General features: G+C 39.9%; 1 protein-coding gene and 1 long non-coding RNA gene across 3 annotated transcripts; one reads left to right on the top strand and one right to left on the bottom strand.

Annotated features, from left to right (window-relative positions):
* Positions 1–422: 422 nt before the first annotated feature.
* LOC111267958 (uncharacterized) lies at positions 423–10,981 on the bottom strand. The gene is made up of 4 exons (XR_002684926.2): positions 10,611–10,981; positions 4,579–4,663; positions 1,879–2,028; positions 423–1,171 (listed from the first exon to the last, which is right to left on the bottom strand). It is a non-coding gene; the product is annotated as an uncharacterized LOC111267958 (long non-coding RNA).
* On the top strand, positions 6,762–22,459 carry LOC111267957 (uncharacterized). 2 transcript variants are annotated; one of them, XM_022846586.2, is made up of 4 exons: positions 6,762–6,912; positions 20,683–20,844; positions 21,407–21,523; positions 21,852–22,459. In XM_022846586.2, exons 1-4 carry the CDS (start codon positions 6,793–6,795, stop codon positions 21,912–21,914), a joined length of 462 nt encoding a protein of 153 aa, XP_022702321.1. In that variant the 5' UTR covers positions 6,762–6,792; the 3' UTR covers positions 21,915–22,459. The 2 variants fall into 2 exon arrangements, with proteins under 2 accessions (XP_022702321.1, XP_022702322.1); XM_022846587.2 differs by lacking the exon at positions 6,762–6,912 and adding an exon at positions 11,109–11,303.
* The last annotated feature ends 1,970 nt before the right edge of the window (positions 22,460–24,429 follow it).

Consider the following 24,429-nt stretch of genomic DNA (forward strand, 5'->3'; position numbering starts at 1 on the left):
AGGATTCCTAGCACTAAAGTGAACATTAGACGACGTTCGTGACACACGTTCTGAAAAACTTTCTGACACTAATAATAAAATATTCAATGGAAAAGTTCATTCACCACATGCGTTGAGTCGCTTACACCTATATATTTACTGCGGCTAAAACATGCACATACGTTCTGCGTGCTCCGCAGCGGTACCACGCCACTCAGATGCGATATAGCGATTTAGACCGCCGTCTGCCCTCCAAGTGTTCTTTTGTTTTTAACTCAAGAACAAACCATTCTATAGATTCTTAATAGAAATGACCGACACGGGATTAGCTGATTAGAATTATGATGTTCACCTACTTTTTAATGAGACTACATTAAATAATCGGCAGCCGCCAGTTACTGTTAATCAAGTTTACCTCTCAGATATTTACAGAATCGAAACTGTTCGACAAAATAACAAATATGTTTATTTGTATAAACTTCGAATGATTCTACAAATGTATGTGTCTGTTTTACACTAATAAGGTTATTAAAGATAATTAACATCAATTTATTAATTGCCTGAATATTGCAGTAAATATTTCACTGCTTGATGCCCTCATTCCCATCTATTTGGTTGGAATCTTTTTTGGAAACTCAATGTCAATGTATGACCACATTTTCTATATACTACGTTCTGTTTCGTTTTTAAATCCTGGAGGATATTACCCGAATTATAAGAGTGATTCCTTGATGAACGTTGGTTTGTTTTGAAGGCAGCTGAAGATCGAAAACAAACAACAACGATAAATACTAATAACAAAAACTATAATACTAATTACTGACGCTTAGATAAATTCGAAGAAGATATAGTACGATACTATACGATATAGACGACGATATAGTACGATAAGATATAGTACTCGTCATCACATCTCGCGAATATCCGGAGCGTTCGCATGAGTCAGAAGGAAATATGAGGGAAGAAGCCTTGATGGCATTCGTAGACGTTTGCTATTAGAGCTAGCTATCGGGTTCTGCTACGCAAGATACGATGTTTTGTCTCCCTGACCGATCTTGTCCTCATGCATAATGATATACACAGGTCGTTTTGCAGCCCGTACGAGATGATCTCATCTTTGGCTCTTTAGCTTCATTGCCGTTAATGGCAGCGTGCTGATGTGGCAACGGCTGGTGCTCTTTGATAGCGCGCACTGCATCGTATAATACAATGAATCAATGAGAAAAAAGGAAAGACGTACGGCCTACTCTCCTTTTTACCTTTCCTCGTATATAGCCCAGCATATACTTCAGAAGAATGCTGCAACTCAATTTTCTGTCGAATCCTTTAGAGGAGGAAAGGGAAACAGAGGCGACAAGCGCCAACGGAACAGAGAATAAAAGTAATCAAATAGAACGATCGTAGAATTGTGTTTCACTTAGCAATCTAAGGACAAGGCGAACGTTTTAAATTGGGCTCTGTTCATTTTAGACGTATCGTGATATGGTAATAGCAAAAGAATAGATAGAAAAACAACTCTAAATTTTATATATAGGGTAGGACTGGGCCATTTGTTCGTTGGGTTTTGTATATGACTATGGTGCAACATAACAGCTGATGTCAAATAGTGCTTTTTTTAGACCCGGCGTTTTAGTACCGCGGACCAAATACTTACCATCACCCGGGTCGTGTTCATAATGTCACTTGAAGGTCGGCAACTCTTGTGACTCACGCGTAGACCGACACATGCATCTGTCAACATACGTGTGAACCTGATCACGCTTCTTTAAATGTCAACGTTGTTTGCAGAAAGCCGCACACTTTTCATTTTAACAGTTATCGATTTCATTTTCGCGAAGATTTTCACGTTTGGATACTAATCCATTATACCTATATAGCGGTATGTAAAAACATACGTACGTTCATGTCTTCGAAAAACAGCAGGCGCACAGTACACATAGAAACGTCATCGTTGACTGGAAAAGATAATATAGGATGGGGCATAATCTGGGTCAGGTTTGAACATGCGTTCATCCGCTACGTTTAGCGCAAGAAGAAAGCCAGGTATTCCTGGAACAAGACAACAAATTCACCATGGCGGAAGACAATGAATTCTCGTTTTTGCGAGAATTAGCTACTGTCCAATTTTTTGCATGGAATGAACCCTCAATAAAATAAAAGACCTCCTTTTGTGCGCAAAATCGGTGAACTACGTCATGGTCAGTTTTCAAACAGCTCCAAAGAAAATACGAGAACCATTTTTATGAGACAGACTAGAGAGCCGTCAATAGGGTCTAAATAGAGAAATGGTTCGAAAAAGTGGGTCAAAAAATATTTTTAGTACGCTCGGATTTTTGATACAAACAGAAATGAACAGCTGTTTCGAACAGGTGAATACCAATTGTCAATCCGATCGTTTAAATAGACTCCAACGTTGGACCCTCTAACCACGCGCTGCATGTTTTAATTTTTTTGGACCCTTGTACTTTGGCCATTTGAGCCTGCTGTACTATAGTTTTGCTTCAAATTTTTTTGTAGCATACTTAAGCGATACTGTGACCCGTTTACATCTATCAGTATCGTTTGATTTGTGGTCACTATTATTTTGCGGGTTAAATAAAGAAAATAACTAATAAATGTTGCAGCTATGATAGTTGTCAATGATGGTTGACGACTGTCGAGCAGAACCCCCAAGAGTGACACTTCTGACACATGCGGAGAAGTTCGTTGAATTACCGATCAAATACACACAACGTTTAGCTGGATACAATTTATAATAAAAACTGTTTGTTCTTCCAAAACTGTGATTTGCATGCATAAGATTCTGGTGCATAAGACTGTGTACCAACGTAGCTAGGGGAGGGCTGGTCAAGAACACAGTGCAAAAGGGTATTGAACACGTCAGACAGTGAACTTGGCATAAGGTCAATTTGTGGCGTTTATGTAACCTTTCATCACCCTGTAAGATACTTCCGACTTCTATTCGTCGTAAATAATTGACTTAATAATAACTATATGGGTTAATGTTTCGTTTGGACGGGCAAGGTGTAAAGATTTCTGTTCCTGTAAAGAATTACAACAAACAAATCTTCGAATGGACACGTAGGACATGTGCGAAGCAGTTCTAACTGGCGTTCTGAAAGGAGATCTGTGGACCTCATACAGTAGATAGGTAAATGCAACTCTTTCCTGGAATATTGAACGCCAACGGAATGAAGTGCAAGATAGTGTTGCCTTTCTCTACTTGGACTGACTAAACAGTTGACGACGTAATGACGACTTCGGGCACCACTTTTGATCATGGTTTTGTTTTACGGCATCGCGACAAAGAGTACCTACTTTAACCCATCGATCTCAGTCCCAGGAACGAAGGCTTGAACGTTTGACAGCCTCTTTTTTTGCGGACAGTGCTTGTAAGTTCAAGTCATCTCTTATTGCTGCTGCGGTTCAATCACGGCTCGCGCAGTTACACTTTCTTAGATACCTCTAGAGTAAAAAAGTAAGAGGATTTCGTCAATCTACAAGGGTATCAAATATTTCCGCTAAGGGTAATAAAAATGTTCGACTCAAACTGACATTGAAACAATGTTATTTGTTAAACGTTAGTAATTAAATGACGAACATATTGAAATTAGTTACGAATCGTGACCACAATTTCGGTCGAGTTTCATGCCCAACCAAACCCAGAGAGGGTGCATATGATATAGTGTCATTGAAAAGACACATGTCGGGTATAAGATCAATGCCAAACACAAACTCCGTTAAATCCGACAAGCAGACGAAAACCTTCGATCGCTACGTACTTAAGGTGAGTATTTCTAACACACGAGCTATGAAACTTTAGTGAACATTTCGTATCATTCTAGAAGTTAAACTAACCTAATACGGATCAACCTTATCCAATTACTACGTCTAGAAAATAGGTCTACAAATGGCGACCGAATATGTAACATTCATGCCGAGTTACAAAATAGTCCACAGAAATCTTAGATCTTAGCCGCGATGACATTTTAGACATGAGTCAATTCAACGAAGTCTATTACGCTTACTGCTTACTGTGCATCCGGTGCGTATTTAACGGGTGGGCCAAAGTTGGCGCTGGGGCCCACGGAAACAGAGATATCGGGTCCAGACACATGAATAGCTAGCAATACTTGCTATCCGCTTGGCTAGTCACGCTCATATGATGTTTCGAAGAGCTTCGCAACATTGGCTTCACGGACGCATGTTGTCCTTAATTATATGCGTATCAGTCAATTGTGTATACACTATGTTTATCAGTTGAATGGAGATACAATGGCATGCGAATTTTCTGGGACAGTGGCAACAGTAAACACATATACACATTAAGTTATTTTTTTTCCTTCGTACCAAGTTAAAGAAAGAACGAAAAAAATGTATCCGACCATCACAAATCACATCTGCATGGACAGTAAAGTATGAAAACTTAACGACTTTGTTCTTGCCCCAACGATGCCGCGTAGGCCCCCGGCCCTCCGTCGGACAATTCCCGCCTGCACCGCCGGCGCTGCTGTCGCTGCTGCTGTTGTACCGACGCGGTCGTTTGTTTGTGCAGCAATATTATGTCTGCCTGAATATATTCGCAAGCTGACTACTTACATTTTGGCCTGTGTAAGGGCTAAAGCATTTAATCGAAGTGTTATGCGATGACTTTAGGCTGAATAAAGCGGGGTCGGCTCTGTTCCTGAAAGAAATATCAAAGCGTAAAGAATTTAGCGGCAGTAACAACAGCGCTGAATAATTCTGTTACTGCGCCTGTAGTTACTGTGAAGCGACTGGTCTGAGCAAGCGGTATAATTGTGTTTCAAGTAAATAATCGATAATAAAAAAAAAAAAGTCGAACGAAATTATTCAATAAAAAGCTTCTAACACGAAATGCCCTTGATTACGTAGACCGGAATTATTGCAGAAATCAAAACCGAACAGTTACGAATTAACAAAACGTTATAGACGATGTAACATAAAATTTATAAGATGCCTTTTCGTTAACGAGCCAGCGCAAGGGATATACAATATATTCAGACATCGCGGAGAAGCTGTGTTGCTGGGACACGTATATAACGTACATGACTATCGCGTGGAAAAGCCAACCAGTTTACTTAAATCAGCTGTCATTAGCTTGAGCGGGCATCTCGTTGATTCCGCTACTCTTTTGCCATCCACCATACAAGGGGGACAAGGTTCTTCAAGGATCTTTCTGAATGGCAACGTCGGAAGGAAATGTAAAATTGCCGCTACTAACTAACGAGCTAATTAACGACCATTGCAAGTCATGATGATTATATGCTATTTATTTCTTCTTGACCTTACCGATATTGCTAAAGCCAGCGTGTGTTTCTAAGCTACCGTCGTCGTCGTAGTACGAACAGCTGCATACAAAACACGAAGCCAGACAATAACTGTCGGTGCCATAAGGAACTAATCATACGCGCCTAGATTGGGCGATTTATGAGATATGCCTTTCTGCATTACTGTCCGTAAGGCTTGGAACCGGACAATGATTAAAATATTCGCCGAAGGTATTGCCATCGAGATATTTAAGTGGCCGTCTCGTTGACTTGTTATAGAGGGCAAAAAAAATCCGGAAAACGGTTGCCGTCTCCCAAGATCTGGACGGCTCGATATTGGAGACGGAATATCTCCGAAATAAAAGCAGTCATCTACTTTTCAACGTAGTTTTAACACAGTCTTTTATACAGCATCTTCCATCCCAAACGTAGCCGAAGCTGCGGTAGTACCACTGCGATTATTAAAGAGAATTGCTTGAATCAGTGGACAGTTAGCGTCGTTATGGAGTTCACAATGCAAACGGGTGCAGCCATGACTAGAATAAGCCTTTTTTTTTAAAGCAATCATTTATCGTGCACTAAGAGCTTCGTGCGCACGCGCCGATATTTATCTTACCCTATTTATTATCTTACTTCGGCGTATGAAGCATTGTGTATAGTGATCGTCGATAATGCCAATGTATCATACACCACAGCAAGATCGGATCGAACAGTTTGCCAAATCGCTTTTTTTTGTTGCCGGCGGTTTTTTTACCTCATCTTAAAGAGATTACTACATGTATAATAATTGCACGCTTACGGCGAAATACATCTGTTTCCCTGGTAAGAAGAACTAACAAGCTCCTCGATTCAAGTTACCTGAATCGGTTTAATTTTGCTATTGTGATAACAAATCTTATTCGACAACAGAAGTTATTCGAACGATAATTAATTATAACCCCACTTGATTCTCAAAACACAAGAGTAACTTCTTTTTTTTGTCAAGACAAATCGTGTTGTACGCATGTGTCACCGACTCATCAGATAAAGATGTCTCAATTTGCCTTTGCTTCAAATAAACGTGTCTTTACATTGTCTATACTATTGTGCGCTACCGGGACAAGCAAATGGATGCAGAAGGAGCAATTTAAACTAGAATTTTGCTGCTAGCTAAGAGAGAACGCTTGGCACTCACGAGCTCGTTGAGAAAATAATAAGATCCGTAATATTCAACGACACGTACTACCCATTTACACATGGTATCTTCTTGGGTTATTACAAATCGGATTTTTCGGATACATCAAGTCTTGCGCAGTACCCTAATCTATACTGAGCAAACAAAAATCCTACTTTTCCTTTCGTTGTTATTGTTCTTCTGGCTGTTCACGAGAGTCATCTGTTACCTTCAGCACACGGAGCACTCACTTTATGTAAAGCAACCCTCGCGATATTCTCTTCCCAACGTTTCCGATGCTGTTTAATGTTTGTTCGAAACGTAGCCAGCCGTCAGGGGCAACCCCACGAACATGAGTGTTACTGGTTTCAGATGGCTTTCGAAAAGCTCCGCTATCGTATCGCGTGTTGGTTGTGCCTCAAGAAAATGGCGGTATCATTTCATAAGGATGAGTGCTGTTCACGTGGTGGACTTTTTTTACTTATTGAGTTGGTGAGTCAAGTCTCTGAGCCGGCAAACAAAAGTAAACGAGTCTAGTAAAGTAAAATACACGAACACAGATCTATTAATAGTAATAATGTCCGATTCACAGGTGTGTGTACGCGAGTATTATGACGAGGTAATCAAAGCCTGGCTGGGCTAGTGGGTTCGAAAAGGGCTTGTTATCGATTGTTCTACACTATTGAATTGAGCCATGGAAAAATTTGTCACTAATTATGCTCGGCCTCCCATGAATCGATGTCTAACGAAAGCTCTTCTTACAGCAGCTAAATATTCGGTATGGATGTTTGATTACGTGTTTTTGTATGAAAACTGCATAGTAAAGTCGGAGAAAGGATTTCATATTGATTTGGTAATTTCAAGCTAATAAGTGCCTGGAACACTTGAGCGGCAATGCTTCGCGTTCTTATAGCCGTTAAATAATTCGTAACGGATTACCTTAATCCCAAATTTCGTTTGCGGATAAGGATAAATACAGCGAAAAAGACTCGTGGGGTCCTAGATAGACTGAACGAGCAATCTAGCACCCGCTTTGGACGTCTTGCGAAAATCAAAATACAAACAAGCTACTAATCATGTTATGTTCGCCGCAATAGAAGTTATAAACCTGGTCCAGCTTTCGCATAATAACGTACTTATAGAGATTAATATAGGCTCGACGAAGTGTTTAACATAAATTGGTACTAGCTATTGCTGATCTGCTAGTCTTAATATACAAAAAAAAGCCTGTAATAGTATTACATTACTCTGAAGCTGGTCATAGAAATATATAAATTATTCCTTTATTTAACAGCGCCACTGATATTTCCAATATATATATAAGCTAATGACAGTTTCATTTAATGGCTCCGCGCTCCCACCGAAACTATAAATTTCCCTGGCATCAATTGACGGTTCACCACAATCAACTCATTGCCTTGCTGCCAAAAAACATAAACAGATTCCGATGAATCAAAACAAGGACGACACGGCAAGAAACCCACTGTACGAAATCCACGACTAATTAAAAAAGACCCTTAAAATGCATTTTTTAGAATTTGTGTATATATATATATATATACGTAGATGAAACTTAGATGGCTGTTAATGCAGCGGTTCGAGTTATTTGCAAAATCCTCAAGTACAAATCCTGTACCATCAAAGCCAGTGAGAGTTTTTCTAAGGACAACAATGTCAAAGGATCTGATCGGTCTGGCCATTTGACATTGAACTCTTTAGCGATAAGGAAATGTTTTTTACGAATACAAGGATCAATCACAGGGACGCTTTCTAGCTTGCGCAAACGATCAAGAAAAGTCAATTTTGTGCTAAACCAAATTTTCGGGCAATGGCCAGTTTTTAATTATCACGTCCAATACCGATATGCCGCTATACTCCTTTCAGATATAAAAATCCTTTACCTAATATGCTCCTTCAGTCCACAAACTCTGGACTGTTATTGTATTGAATGGCAGGAGGTCTGAAGTGAGATGTCACGGCTGGTTTGCAGTCCTATGTACGGTTCTTGATGCAATAAGGCGCTGTGCCTTCACCGTACGGTTGTTAGGTATTTTATCTCATTTTATTTAAATAGATACTGCCGATAAATTAATTTCGGTTGGTTTGTGAAACGTACGTGAGTGTTCCCGTTATGAAAAAGCTTCATTGACGATTTTGTCTAAATACATCTGGAATTCATTGTGATTCCGCATAAAGCGGAAGGCCTTTTTGGTCTGTTTACTGAATGGTGATACAGTAACTAATGTTTTGCCCAAATACGTAATGTATGGCCCTTCTAACGTTTGGCCAAGATTACGTCATATGTGTGTTCGAGTTTCCAGTTCAAGGTCCAATGAATGTGGCCATTAGTAAAATTCCAGCATAATATGGCGACGTTTGCTATTGATGTTCTTTTGATATATCTTAGCTTATTAAAATGGACACTGCACTATAGTTTGTTGCTCTGTTACTCAACAAAATACAGAGCAGGTGCTATAGCACCATTTATCAAACAGAACATCAAAGTTAATTATATTATAAGGAAAGAACTTGGACACTGTGACTGGATAGGGACGATAATAAGAACAAAGAATACAACCCTAGAAGTTAATGCAATATATAGATCTTCTACTGACAAAGCATCCAATTTAAATATATATATAAATCGAAACGTTACTTGAATAATGTACCGGTAAGATCATTTCTGGGCGAATCCAAAACAAAAGGAAAAATACTTATTTAAGAAATCCAGTAAAAAAATCATATACAAAAATCTAATTAGTCTCAAAAATCTAATGCTTAGACCTCTTGCCTCGTTACTATCCTTTCTGCCTTCATAAACAAACTACAAAGATGTTCATAATAAGCATATTCCACATTGTAAAGTTCAACACGTCGCTCGCTAGAGACAAATAAACTGAGCTATAGGAAAGGTTATGAGCTGATAATGATGCGAGCAATAAGTTTCAAGTTGACGCCTCTAACTGCTGACATCCGGTCAAAAGATAGTGATTTCTTGGTGAGGAAGTGAGAATCATACCGAAATACTAGTCCAATTTAGAAAACCGGTGTGGAGGTCTTTACATCGAACGTATGTCAAATTTCGATAGAAAAGAACGTTTCATCGTGTGGTTTAGACACCCCAGATCATGCAGTGGACATCCCCCTAGATAGACGCCCCTGGTCCTGTGCAGTCTATAGGAACCTTCGCAACGGAGTATCGTACGAAACTCAATGGTAAACGATAAAAATCCACGGATGCTCATTAAACAATCATGTCTTTACAGTAAATTACAGTGAAATGTGTGAAAATATAATTTGCAAACGACAACTCAAAACGATACATCTATTTGGTAATGGCCGACACGTGTGATACAGCCAAAGCATTTCGTGGTAAGTTTCCGCACGGTTGCTGCAATTGTCTGAAGATCTCGAGTTCTCGCCATAATGCTAAAATAACTCGTTTTACTATTAACTGAAAAAACATAAGAGATAGTCTGAGTACGAACGTGCGCATAGACGCTCCTTCATTCTCCAACATGCATCCGTGCAGTCGATAAGACGATGAATAAATTGTGCTGATTTTCGCTTATGCTTTGTTTTTAATTGTACCGAGCTAACATACTCTACATAAAAAAAATGGTTTGACAACCATTTCTTTTTGTAGAAACAATATAGTTTGACTTAGCTAGTTTACTCTATCCAGGAGTTGTAGGTGTTCGATTTTGTTTAACATGTTGATGTTACATAATGCTAGCTGCTGTTTCGAAGCCACCGCGAAATTATGAACAGAAACAAACCTTCACGGCCGATGCGTTTGAGAAAACTTCGTTCACGGCCACCATCGGGTGACGGAAGCTGGCATAAGTAATACACCACAGCCTATACTTTACATCTATCTAGACAGTGTATCTATGTATCACATGTAAATGCGTATGCCGAAAAGACATTGAATATTTGCGGGCATACAGTGAAAAACTGTTCTACCTACGATTACAAATAGATCGTACGTAATGCTATTCAATGTATAGCAAAGCACGGATCTGCTGCACTCAGACTATGCAAAAGATATGCAGCTTATTTTATAGGAGCAATAGCGATCGTACATCAGCGTATACTTTCCCGTATTCTATATACGGAACTCGTACTAAGAAACTGCAAATATAAACGACTTAACAATGCTGAATTTAATGCGAATGCGCAATAGTTACCAGCTGATCATCTCCAGCAGGCAAGGTTCAGTCTACTATGCCGATTGCACTGATCTGTCAGTGTTGTGTCATCATCGATGGTATCCCAGCCGATTAAACTCCTCAGTCGCCCGTAGAACTGGGAGCTATCCTGATGTTCACGTCTAACGCTGCTGGCATTGCCCTAGAGTTATCCTCCATTCCCAGTAGTCTCGCACTCTCTCAATTGTGGACTGCGATGGCTCGCCCAGTATGGAGCCAAAATGATGCTGCCGGGCGCCATATTATAGGAGGTAAAACATGACATTATATTCGACAATCGTTAGATGCCGCTGCTGCTGCCGCTGCTGCTGCCGCCGATGATGATGATGATCATGGTCACGGTGATGGTAATGCGGAGGATGATGTTGTTTTCTTGTTTTTAATGGGCGAGAGATAAGTGAGAGGAGAGAAAGGGCGCGCAAGAGGCGGATGGGTGCGGGTTGTTAAGGATGAATGAAAAGTGCGCGAATTTTTGGGATCGCGCGTATTCCACGTTAGAGTTTGGCAGCTGCTAACCGCTCGCACTGTTAGCAATAACAACAGCAACAACAAGTCTGTGTGTCTTAACACTTCTTTTCTCGAAACCTAACTCTAAAATTAACGAAGATGGCCGTGTCGTTTCATAAGGAGGAGTGCTGCTCCAAAAGTGGTTTATTCCTACTCGTCGAGCTGGTCAGTGGTTTAATGCTGTGAATTATTACGTAGAATTTTATTTAAAAGCGCTTATATGTTTTGCTTGGTTAGTTTTTTTCTTTTCGTTACATATCAATTAGTCCGGTTCCTGTATCAGCTATAGCGAATATCTCTGATTACGATTTGTTCTGAAAATATTGTCATTTGGTATCTCTTAATTCCCTAAACGTAGCTCGTTAGAACTCTGCGAACCTAATTCATGCATAAGCAACACAAAAGAAACCTACTCATTTTTTTACCCTAGTAGTAGGTGTAGTGCCAAATCTTTAATGGGGAATTTATAGACCCTACATAATCAATCTATTATCTGGTAGTCTTAGTTTTTGCGGTTGCTTCCTTGCTAAATGCTACTGAATAGAAGAAGTACTGGTTAAGTGTTGAATAAAAATGATTTCGTTTAGCACAACACACAGAGAACACCTCATTGATGTTTCTTCAAGTATCTAAAAATATTATGTATAAATTGCTCTAGTTTTCTATTTCACTACGATAGATTATCACTCCACTATTAGTAGCACACCAAACAGTAGAAGAAAAAAAAAGAAGAAGAACAATGGCTATGTATGTACGTTTATGTGCCATAAACCTGCCACCAATGTCACGATTCAAATAACATTTAGCCTATGAAGGTCCCCTATAGCGGCCGTAATCATCGCCGCTACGGGAACGCCAAAGTTAACGAAGACCTTTATGTTATTCATGAAAACTGTTATGGAAGCCTCCCACGCACAACCGTGCTAATGAGAAAGGATCTTTCTATAGCGTGAATCTTTAGAGCCGACTTGGATTTGATGATGCCGCCGTACCACTGAACGACCTTCGATCCCACGGGCACAGTGTCTCCATACCTTCTGAGGCTAAAATACATACAAACACACGGCGTGCACAGTGCCTTTGTATTTTTTAGCATTTTAGCTGGAACGATAATGCATCGAACGAATGGAACATAAAAAGAAGATACTATCTAATACGCTATTGCACGAAATGCGCACTTGTCAAAATTAGCGGCTGTTAAATTCTGTTATTTACATACGTATATTTGCAGGCAGTTCTAAGATGACTTTATTGCGGGGCGACTCAAATATCCTAACACAGAAAACGACATCATTCGTTTACTGTGCTCTAGTAAAGTCAGCAGACGGGAACTCATATAATAAATGAGCTTTTCGATTTCGATCAGTTTTAATGCATATAGACCTTCCCTGGATATTCAAATCACAACCTTACTCTGATTGCCGCTATATAATGTAATAGAAGCTATGTGAATGGCCGGCTCTGGTTTTTTCAGAGATGGTTCTTCTGGAATCGTGCCAGGAAGTCGATCAGCCTATCCCCCGACTAGAGTAGGATCAGGTCTCGATGAAACGAACTATTATTGCGGGCATTCAGCGTCCCTTAGACTTCATCGTCACACAGTGACGATGAACAGGACGGCCGGTGCCAGGGATCACACTGGATATGTTATTGCAGTGCTTGTACGTTCAGTTGTATGCCTTCTCCTTGAAGTCATTTCGGAAAGACAGTACCGATGAGGGGCCCCATCGCATCGTCGAATGTCTATTGTAGACCCGTTTGTTCGGTTTTGGCTACGGGTTAGTGAGCATAGGGATTCACCCTCATCATACCTAAGGGCCTCCTCTCAACGATAGACCCTGCAACAACGGTAGAAATAGGAGATCTCTTGAAGCGAGTCGAAATATAGCAGAGTGATAGTTACATTACCGAATCGTCGTTCGATCCAAAATTATGGATTCAAAATAAAAGTTCAGCCCTCTGCGATGAGCGGCAGCGAAGGCCATAATCCTGCTGATATGTCTCTTTTGATCCATAATTGTCATTTGTGCTTGTAATTATTGAAACGAAACCCCTTTTTTTTACTTCAGGTAACGTTGTTTCATAAGCACATGTGCACATTATATAAGCACATGTTGGAGAACGTAGCAAGCTGATCACATATCATTGCAGTAAAGCATGCCGTACCAAGCACACACTGAGATATTTTACAGAAATAATTAATAAAGCAGAGGTTAAGAAACAGCAAGTCTTAAAAAATGCAAGTACCGACTAAAAGGATAAGCTTTAATTCATAACAAATATTCGTTATTAATAATAAATATATCTTAATATTGGTGACATTCTAAAATCAGGCGCATCATCTATGTTATGATCTAAAATTGGTGTTATAATATTTCAAAGCTTTCTAGTCTATCATAATATGTTCATTGCCGTTGCTGTGAACGCCGTTGAAGTGAACACGAGGGACGATGATTGATAAAAAAAACTCAACTATATTTTTACTCTTCAAACAACAATACACCGTACGAAGTAGTGCCGCCTCTCGCTGGTCCATAGAAAAACAGCAGACGCTGTGTGATAACCAGCCGAGCTCAAACCACTTGTCAGTGTACATATTAACGCGTGGAAGAAACCTCGCGGTCCCTCCATCGTATCAATTCAAGATGGGGTGCATGTTGGTCGTACGTGATATTGAATTGTTATGTTGTTATTAAATGATTGCTCCCCTTTTAACAGGTTAGAAAGCAATAATGAAGAGGATGGCTCAATCTTTTTTTGGATGAATCAAAGGCCACTGTTTTGCAGCCCCTCCGGCTTTTTATTTCTTTCTAACGTGACTCGTACCTTTAGGTGGCCATTAGTTACGGTACAAAAATTCTTATTTTACCTTTCCATTACCACCATTTGAAAGTAGCATACGTCATAAGAGTAGCTCAAGTAAATTGGCTTTCGTCAAAACAGAGCAGCGGCAAACACGACCCGAACATCATTGAAATTGCACGATTAACTTAATATCTTTTTTGCCTGAGGCCTTTTCCTTGAGCTTCTCATGCAACAGTTATACCAGGTAATAAATTATATATATATACATAATTTATTACTTGTTGAGATTTTACCTGCTTCAAGTAGTCTGAAATTACGATAAAAATCGGCCCGATACAATTCTCTTCTGGTATGGAGTGGAAGATTAAGTCATATGGCAGCATTAACAACCCTCAACGGCCAAAGGAGTTCCCCAGGGCTGACCGAAGCCATGTATACCATGAGCCTTGGGCTGCTTCGTGACAATTTGCCAAGGAGATAACCAATGGGATTTTTGTCCCCATCAATATTCTCACACTGCCCTAGGCATAAGAAAATGGTAGTCGGCTGTCCAGCGTGCAATTTTTTTTCGTGTATAGAATTTCTCGGAAGAATTGACGGCTATACGTAACACCTAATGAAGCTTAACCTATCTTGGTCACTGCATCATGGCTTTTACCCTCTCATCGTACCGCACGGTCTGACTGTTAGCGCTTCCGCTGACAGACTGACATAAATTGCTGTAAGCTGTTAGTATCGGAAGTGGCGCCTGCGTCTCGTTTGTGTTTCGCATTTGTTTCTCGCAGTTCCTAGCTGACACGGATAACCAGGCCTCCTCTCTGTATAGAAACTGTAGGATTCGGTTAACGCCTTTGAAAGGCCCAGCAACACAAGCAGGATCAGTACCAGATTCGGCAAAACACACACTGCAGTTACTGCGGTCATGCTACTGTTTGATTACTACAGGTTCTGTTAGATACGTAAAATACATAATACATTTATGTCAACTGCATTGTTAGATCGCCAATTGTGGGCCCCCTAGTGGCTTTTAGGAAGGCGATGAAAATCTGTGCTGAAGATTGATCATTGCTGCATAAGTTGGGAATTACGACTTTATTTTCTCAACTTTGTTATCAGCATATGTGTAAAGGAATATTAGAGACGTATACGCCTTATAATATATTTCAAACTTAAAACTGCTTGTCCGTTTGCCTTAAGTTAAAGTCTCGTGTCATAGTAAACTACGCTACGCACGCACGTATCTAATTTACTGACAACATCAAGCGATGTAGTCACTCTGGTTTGTCGGGTGCTACGGTAATTCTTCTATCTTATATTTGGAAGATTACTCCTACATACATCCTACGATTCGTCTTGATGTCACTTCTATCACCACCCACAATCATTACGTAGGTCATTAAAACCAGTCTAGTTTTTTTTTTTTTTTTTTTTTTTTTTGTTAATGAACGGAAATGTGAACAATCCCTTGAGAAGTGCTCTCAATTGATAGCTTTTCGTATGCCTGTTCATTGATACGATACCAGATTTGCCGGTATTGTTTCTCTTCAATAGTGAACCAATTACATTAGCTCATTGACAATATTGCCCAGCACTGACGGTAACGGATAACGACTACCGTACTTGATAGTACTGTTATCGATGCTGTTATCGATCATAGAAGGGCACTAGTACATAAATGTGTTGCACTCCATCTATCTATCTGTGTGCGTTTATATGAGTCAGATCGTCATCATCCCGTAAGTTTGATATCGAATGTAATGCCCTATAGCTGTGATAACGTTAAAAAGGAAATCGCAACCGATAACTTCTTTGCGCTTTTTTTTTTAAATTTAATTCGTTGGTAATATCGTACCTGCATGGTCGTGCTAAACCCTATAGTTACGGTACGTGCGGGGGAATACACGCGAACCACAATAGAATATCTGCTATAATCCGATGAGGATAACACGAGCTTTTAGGCCATAAGTATGTCGCGCCTGATTTTATTAGGCACTTTTCAAATACATGTATAATCCAGCAATGTAAAACTAAAGCACCACTGGCATCGGATCAAATATAAGAAAAACATTATAGAAGGTAAGGCTCATCTTATCGGTGATACTCAACGACTGCAGTATCTGGCTTTGCCGCAGAAAAGCAACATGTTAGATATTTATCACGATGACTCCACCGGTCTGTGTAGTACGATGCAGTGTTATATATGTCATATAGGCCTGTGTATACACATCTAATACAAACGAAACAAACACATTCAAAAGCACGGCGTCATTATTCATCCATAGCAATGGCTGACAGGGTCGCAATCTTGATGGCAGTCTTGGCACGATAAACGTAATTGACGGTGAAATAACTATAACAGTATGCCCCCAGCTATGTATTGACATTAAACACGCGATACATACACCTGTGGGTAATGTAATATACTGGTCGTATTTAATCGTAACAGCCATTTAACACGAATGCCACACAACTTAGAGGCAACAAAGCAAAAAGCAAACTTGGAAAGACAAAGCAAAACGACAACGCGCCATATATATAGCTTTATTTATTTTTGCACGTTTTGGTATCGCTTGTATTGTGTATATATATATATATATATATATATATATATATATAGATCGTCGAGCATAGGACAGGCTGATATTTGCGCTTAATTATCATGTCTGTTTGTTCGTGGCGTTTTATGAAATAAGGTACACACACGTATATATGTAGGTATAGGGCATGGCGTATGAATTGGAACAAACTTTAGCGGGCTGTTTGTTGTAACGAGCAAACGTTTATTCGTCGTCCTTCCCAATATTGGCTCGAATCCACCGTTATCATAAACCCGTTAAGCGCCGTCGATATTAGAAAGGCGTGACAGAAATTCAGGATCCATCTATTGAAGTGGTTTTTACGGCGAACACAATCCAATACGAGTGAATATTATGCGTGGCCCCGACGAGATTATGAAAACCTGTACGTTTTTACCTTGAAAAAGCAGTTTCTACTAAAGCGCGTCAGGTTCTTGTTTAGGTTCAAAGCGTTTCTAGAAAATGTCAACGATTCGCAACTACTTCGTCAACTATTTTACTGCAACGTTATTAGGTGACTTCATAGGCCTCTAGAAACTCGCGCGCAACTATGTACCAACGAGTAGCAAAAATCAGCATAGCCAGCCAGCATGTATAGCAGGGCAAGTTTCGTCCTTGTCTGATATAGTGTGTAGAGCTATTTCCAAGCTGAGCACCGAATCGCTAACAGCAGCCAGCCTCAGTGATTTAGCGTGGCACGGAATAAAAGACACGTTTCGAGTGCCTTACGGTGCCCGTTGTTGGGTCAGAAGGCCTTTGGTAGTACATGTTTCAAAAATATAACGGGCGGAGCTCTCATCTGAACGAGGTTATTGTTAGACCTAATATAAGAGTACTCGTCCAAAAACTCCTGTGGAACGAAAGAAAACACAGCGTTACGAATCACTGCAATCATTGCCTGCCACTCCAAGATGGTGGACGAACATGTAGCGGATAGTGAAGCGTTTCCATACCGGTCGTCGTGTATGTCCTACGTATAATCTACAGTTCTATAGGGGCAACGGGTGAAGAAAACAGCGGAGTGCGTACACCCGAGTGTCAATGAGTGTGATATCATTGGTCGCAGAGAGGATGTCGGCTTGAGCATAATGGGAAGACTGCTAAGAAGGAAGTAGCCTGGACCGTGTCACGACACATGTGCGCGTAATGCAGTCATGTATTCTGGCGCTTACCAACAAAATATTGGATCCTTGCTATTGATATATAAAAACAACGTGCCATCCGAATAAGTTGCAGTAGTGTCTATACTAATACAACATATATATACTAGCTGTTGACTCAGTTGCTCGTACTCTAGTCACAGGCAACAGCAAATGATTTCTGCACGTTCGTTGCGATGACCTGTGCCGCACCAAGAAATCGTCGCGCTTGATTGATCTGAAAATCTATTGTTTTTATGGACGGAGAATTATTTGTCTGGTAACGCCTGAAGGGCCGTTTTGTTGTGCTGTTATGGCTATTACCGCGTAGTAGTTGTCGTCGTTACGTGTTGCGGTGAAGCAGAAAATTTTGCCTCTTGTGTTAGCTTTCAGTAATATATTTCATTGTTGTTAGTCAATCCTAGTTCCTGTTGCGAGATCGCATTCCAGTTGTTACCCTCTGTAAAAATCACTTTTTTTGTTCGCCTGAAATTTGAATGCATACAAGCTACTTCTAGAGGCTCTAGACTGGAATAGCTGCAGATGGTGCCAATCTAAGTGGGGTTCTGTCAGCGTGTTTTATTGCGAGTGTATTATTCATTAAGAACATAATGGGGTAAATGTGTCCGAAAAACGTTAGCAGTTTCAAAGAGGTACCTCAGTCATGCTTGCTATAGTTAGCTGCTAGAAACAACAGCGGAGTTCCTCCTGCGCCCACTATTCTCCGATTTCTACTATCGAACAGCGCATTAAAAAGTACAAACATATTATTACAAATAGAGCAAAGAAAAAATACATGTGCTCTCTGTATATGGCGCATCATGTTTTTGGCAAGACTTCTTGATGTTGCTAAAAACAGGAATACTGAGAGAAAAGCACTGCAGTTACCGCAAATAGCTATACCAGCGCCGATCTGAACGCTGAGTAGCTAGCGAATAGTTTTCGGGTCCGCTGTAGAAGAGTGCTTTGTAAATCGGAATTGCGCCGCTTGTCATGGGTAAAGATTTAAACCGAATAGCGCCATGTCATTATCAACGGTAGCAGCTGTGCTGCCCACCATCATTCTTGGACCCTTCGAATAGTTTGGCTTGCCGACCGAGCACTGGCAATACTTCGGGAGCGGAAACATCTTTTCGACGTTCTCTGTGTCCGAAAAGTGGCCTTTTGTAGCAGGTGTACGTCTTTAGTCCAGGTGATGTAATGCAGAGGCGAATGCAGCAACGTTGGCAACAATAACAATCAGAGCATTGTTGGTACCAGTTACAAGAACCTAATGGTTTTTCCAGAACAATTGACTTCACTTACCAATCATGAGGATAATGATGATACCGGTGATGTCTGTCTGTGAATAGTCGCTCATGGATGTCACTCGCAGATTTATCGTCTCAACAAAATTGACAATAGCGCCCGACGAACAACATTTTCAATAACAAAAAGCAAAAACGCCCCCTAACGATTATAACAACGAGCCAAGAAAAGAGCGTATAATAAAGAACTGCTGTATGTTTGAGTGTATATAAAAGGAACAATCGAAGAGCTATTATCGCATGACAGATAGAGAAAAGGACTCGTTTTTGCGACAAAGCTCATATCTTCTAATTGAAAAATATTGAAGATTGATACAGGGTAATATTGTTGACGGTGGCGATAAAAATAACAAAGTAAACAAAGCAAAGTTATCGATGTTGAGTTTCATTAATTTTTTTAAGGCTAATTTGTTACTCCTATTTGCAGAATTTGCGCATAAAGACGGAATATTCATAAAATAGAATGAGTATAAATATTTCGTAACTCAGCAGCGTAGCTTGACGTATGATAAGATGATATGTATGAATAGGCAAATAGAAAAAAGGCGCGTAACTCTTGCGAGCAGACAAACTTTTATGTAGTAAGAAGGTTATGTTAATACAGGTCCCGTGTTTAAAAATTGAAACTGTGCACAACGGTTAGTGCTAAAGTTTTCAAAGTAACTGTTATAGGGCAGCCGGTGTCCGCATGCTTTTTAAGTTGATTGACCCCGGTGTAGGGCCTAGCTTTTCCAAGCGTTATCAGCTGCGGCTTTTATTGACGTGTACATTAAAGGCTTACGTGTAAAAACGCACGTACAATTTTAGCGCGTGACCCAACTGGCGGTTTCAACGGCTGGTGTTGGTCCTATACCTATAAGTTTGGAGAAGTGCACGACGAAGCGAGTGCTAGCTACTTTTTCGTTACGAGTCTATTAGCGAGTACTACATGGCCTATGTATAAGCATATTTCTTATACAATCAATTATAGTACTGGTACGCACAGACGGCATGCTTGCAAAGAATCGCTAATTATTATTGCATATGATTTCAACAAAGTTCTGTGAAGAAGTCCAATCCAGCCTCAGTGCGTGATCTGTAATCCACGCTCGGTCATGATTTTCATGCCGTATATTAGGACATCTGCCTGGTGGACGATCGTCGTTTCGTTCACACTCGATACGGAGTATAGCCCATCCATAGTGCGCTTCATCGGCATCAACGAAAACAGCGGAAAAGAACAACTTGCTATGCCTGAGAAGATTGCTCAACCCCAACTTTGTGGGTGACAGCAATGCGGTCGAAAGACTCGTTTGAATGCGATCTTGTGATATGATCTTGAGCGCGAACGCGAACATTGTCATGTGGATCTGCATTATTGAAATATTATTGAGAGATGGGCATAAGGAGATGGGTTCTGCTTTCGATGACTAGCAAATCTGACTGAATCCTTTAAATCGATAGGCTGCATAATGGGCAAAGAAAAGGGGCACAGGTGGGGGCGCCGCGAAAGGCTAGTAAAAAGAAAACAATTTAGGCGATAATGTAACCCCGACAATATAACAGGAGTGAAGTTCATATACGGCAGTCGAGTTTAGTACCGCCGTTTTGATAGGCTGAATAGATTGGAGAGTAATAATTAGTATCGCCTCCTATATTCGATAACTTGTCGTACAATTCTGAAACTAAGCAGAACTGTTTATAACTTGTATCCTCTTGTCTACTTTTATTGTTGCAGATCTGTGGAGTTGTAATCTTTTCTATTCTGAAGGACAACGCATTTACTCATTCCGAGCCTATTTACTGGCTACAGTATACCTCCTTTATGTTTTTTCTCAATTCCTTTTTCCTCATCCTTTCCGGAGCTCTCACCGGCGAGGGAGTATCTGGAAGCTTCTATGTAAGTGTTATGTTTACATCACATAAGAAAAAATGCGAGATTCTAACTGAATGCTCAATCATGAGCATTTAATTACTAAATAGATACGAATAATCTCTTTTTTATATACATATCATGCGGCAAAACTGCTTTTGTTAAGAAACGACTTTTCTTATATGAAAGATGACGAGAAAAATACCTACTTACTGTACTACTTCTTCCATTCCCGTCGTGTTTATAATTCACGTCTTCATTCGATCAGCGAGCGCAATAACGTTACGCGAAGTCCATGTTCCTTATCACAAATGACGTTCTCGTATTCACAGCATTTCCTACATACACTGAGTTCGCCTGCATCGGCAAAAGAAATTTACTCCAATTTTGAGGAATCCAAAAACTCTGATAATAGTAATAATAAACTCTATATAAAATAATCTGATCCTGAAACCACCGTGAAGAATCGTAGGACAAGAAAACGTCCCCTAACTAACTAACACAATGTATGCCACAAGTTACATATACTGTCGTCCTTCTTTGTAACGTATTCTATAACAACTAATAAGGAAGTATTTTTGAACTATAGCACAACGTCTACCACTTCTTCGGCATGGTCCTCTATGCTGGTCTTGCTATCTGGACGATTTCCAAGGACGGCGCCCCCTCGGAAGAGAGGGCCAAGAACCACTATTGGGTCTCAGTGGTAAATTTTTCGTCTTTGATTTGTTCATGCTCATTGATAAAGGGCATTTAGTTTTTTTTTATCGATTATAGATAACAGGAGTACTGGACAAAGCTGTTAATAAACGACCATCAGTCCTTGCATTTCTTCCTAATCGTGGCTATTTAAATTATCTTATCGATGAAATGCCATTACCCTGCTTATCAGGGTGTAGCTACTGCCGTAGAGAGTAGGTTCTTATGCGACCACAGTCGATTTTTTTTTATAGGATGTCTTCCATCGACTGAGACGGATAACAACTTAATACCAAGTGGTTTTATGTATGGCATATGTATGTAATAATTTCCAGATTTTGTCGTTCGTCGCTGCTCTCGTGCACGGGCTGCACGGAGTGTTTAATTGCCGCGGCTAAATTTCCTTGCGCATCCATCATACTGCTACATTCGCATCATCATTACACTAGAAGCTTCTGTACAAGCACCATCAGAACGAAACCGCATTCGTTCTCTTATGAGATAGAGACAGAAATAATCCTTATTCCTATTGAAATAGCCAGTTTCAGAAGTTGTTCTCTCAAGCGAGTTGTCTTTACTTTCGACCTTAACACTAAATGTATTGCACCGGTAATGTATTGCCTATGATAAATTCTCTGTTTTACCGTCTACGACCAGACGGGGCTGTTACATGTGGCAATTCAAGCTAGCAGACGTTTCTGTCATGGTTCAATTCTTGTGGAAACGGAATAAATTGGCCGTTTTATAGTTACTATTAATAATTATAGCATTTGTTACGACTATTATTATTGTTACTGTGATTATTATATCGATTGTCAAACCTTATAGTTAGGTATGTACAAACGAATGCAAAAGTAAATGAAATGATTGAGCGCACCTAACCGATGTAACATATTAAGTAAATAAAGGAAAAAAACATACGAGGTTTATCAGTAATTTTAAACAGATTTTCATTTTTCATTCTAAGACTTTTCATATTTTCTCAGACTCCTATCTTAAACATTTCAGTATCAATCGGAAGCGCATTGTACCTTCAAATTTGAATAAAGTGCGTTTTTTAGGATTCAGCCACGCTTATTGCCTAGCCGATTTCTATTACCAAAAATAGAAAATAACAGAAGATCAGAACGCGGCATTTAAGAACATCTGTTAATCTGTTGTTTCGGTTGTCGATCACTTTTGTACCATTCTCTAAATGCGCTCATATTTAAAATACCGAAACCATTTAAATCAGATCCGCGTAATCCCATGAGACGGGCCAGAATGTTTGCCATACTCCGCATTAACACAGTCAGTAATAAAATTGCGCATCCGCTCACCTCACACATTTATTATTTTTGTTATTATCACTTTTTATTTTTGTTATCATTACTACTACTACTATTACAATGTACACAAGTCACGATTGAACATGCAAGTTGCTAGAGGCCCATGTACATAATAAAGAAGCCTGTACGTGTAATTTAAGCGTAATCGACGGCATGACACTATTTGATCGTTTTCCGCTGTTCAATCCTCGAGGTAACTTGCAAGGTATTTAACACCTACAGATAGGCTATATGGGCCCAGGAAACAGGTTTCGTGAGAGGAGGGCCATGCTTTTTCTGTTTTACATCCGGTACCTGATATGTTACGCATTACTTCAAAAGGCTGACTCCCAGCCAGAAACGATGTGTGGCTATGCTCAAATTCTGATTTCGAGTACCACGTGGCTCTAAGTATGTTATTTTCTGTACTAGAACAGGGATTAACACGACGGGGATGGACAAAAAAAAACAATCGCGAAAGAGACAAAAAATGGAAAATGTCTTGGCGCAATGATGGGTCGGCCCAGCAAGGGTTAAAACGACGAGCAATGGTTTTACAAATTATGTAATCGAACTTTGTAACAACTAACAAGTGAAAAAAACGCTACGCCTTTACCGAGACAACGTGAAAGCGTTTTCGGCTAAACATGATTAACATTTTTGTGGAATTGATCGTACACTTCCAGACAGATATCCATCCGTGACCATAACCTGACGTTAATCCATAAGACAGATCAGTGTTACTACTACTTCTCAAGATATTTGCATCTACAACAGGTGCGACATAATATATTTCGACTCTAAGGAAGCATTGTCGGACGACCAGTACGGATTTCAGTTAGCTAGAAAGTTGACATTCCATCAAATCCCGATGAAAATACTGCAACTTCTTTAAGTTGTACTACAGTCCAATAGTATCATATTAGAAAGTAGAGCGAAACAGAACACCAAGCAGTTATTCAAGCAAACGGTTTTGCCTAACGGGGCAATCTTCGCCACCTGATCGTTTTATAACTCGCCCATTTAAGACAACAAATAGAAAACAGGCATAAGTCAACGAAGTTTATTATATACATGGGCGACCTGGTGCTATATGATGGCACCGATTTCGTCTGTAGCCGACGCTAATAACACTGGCCTTTCGAGCAGAAAATATTAATCCCTGAAGGCACACGGAAAACTGAAGCGAAGATGTTTTAGGCATGTTGGTCGATCTGCGAAGTCCGATATGCTTCACTTAAATGGCCAAATATGAAACCGAATGGTCTACTTCTTTGCAGATACGCTAATCCTCGTTAAGGAACTTTCGAAATAGCATCCACTACCTGAGACACCACGGTGCCATTTTTAAGTTAAAAGATGTATCTTGAACAAACCATAGTAACTAGATTTGGCGGTTGTATAATATGACTTGTACACACATATTTAGTTAGGATTTACTTAATTTGGAATGAGAATAAATTGATTTACGGTAATAAGCTATATGGAAAGTACGCCACGTCGATTGAAACTTTTGACATAATATATAATCAGCCAGGTGGGATAACACTGCTATTTTTGTTTCTGAAAAGGGTTATAGAAGTAATATCCAAACAGTTATATATAA

Source organism: Varroa jacobsoni, unplaced genomic scaffold (assembly GCF_002532875.2).
Source record: "Varroa jacobsoni isolate VJ856 unplaced genomic scaffold, vjacob_1.0 scaffold_1244, whole genome shotgun sequence".
Classification (NCBI taxonomy): Eukaryota; Metazoa; Arthropoda; class Arachnida; order Mesostigmata; family Varroidae; genus Varroa; species Varroa jacobsoni.

Excerpts from the sequence above, each read along its gene's own strand:
- LOC111267957 (XM_022846586.2), top strand. The coding sequence starts at position 6,793 with ATGGCTTTCGAAAAGCTCCGCTATCGTATCGCGTGTTGGTTGTGCCTC. Across the intron at positions 6,913-20,682 it reads TTTTTTTACTTATTGAGTTG|ATCTGTGGAGTTGTAATCTT; the intron begins GTGAGTCAAGTC and ends TTATTGTTGCAG. Across the intron at positions 21,524-21,851 it reads ACCACTATTGGGTCTCAGTG|ATTTTGTCGTTCGTCGCTGC; the intron begins GTAAATTTTTCG and ends AATAATTTCCAG.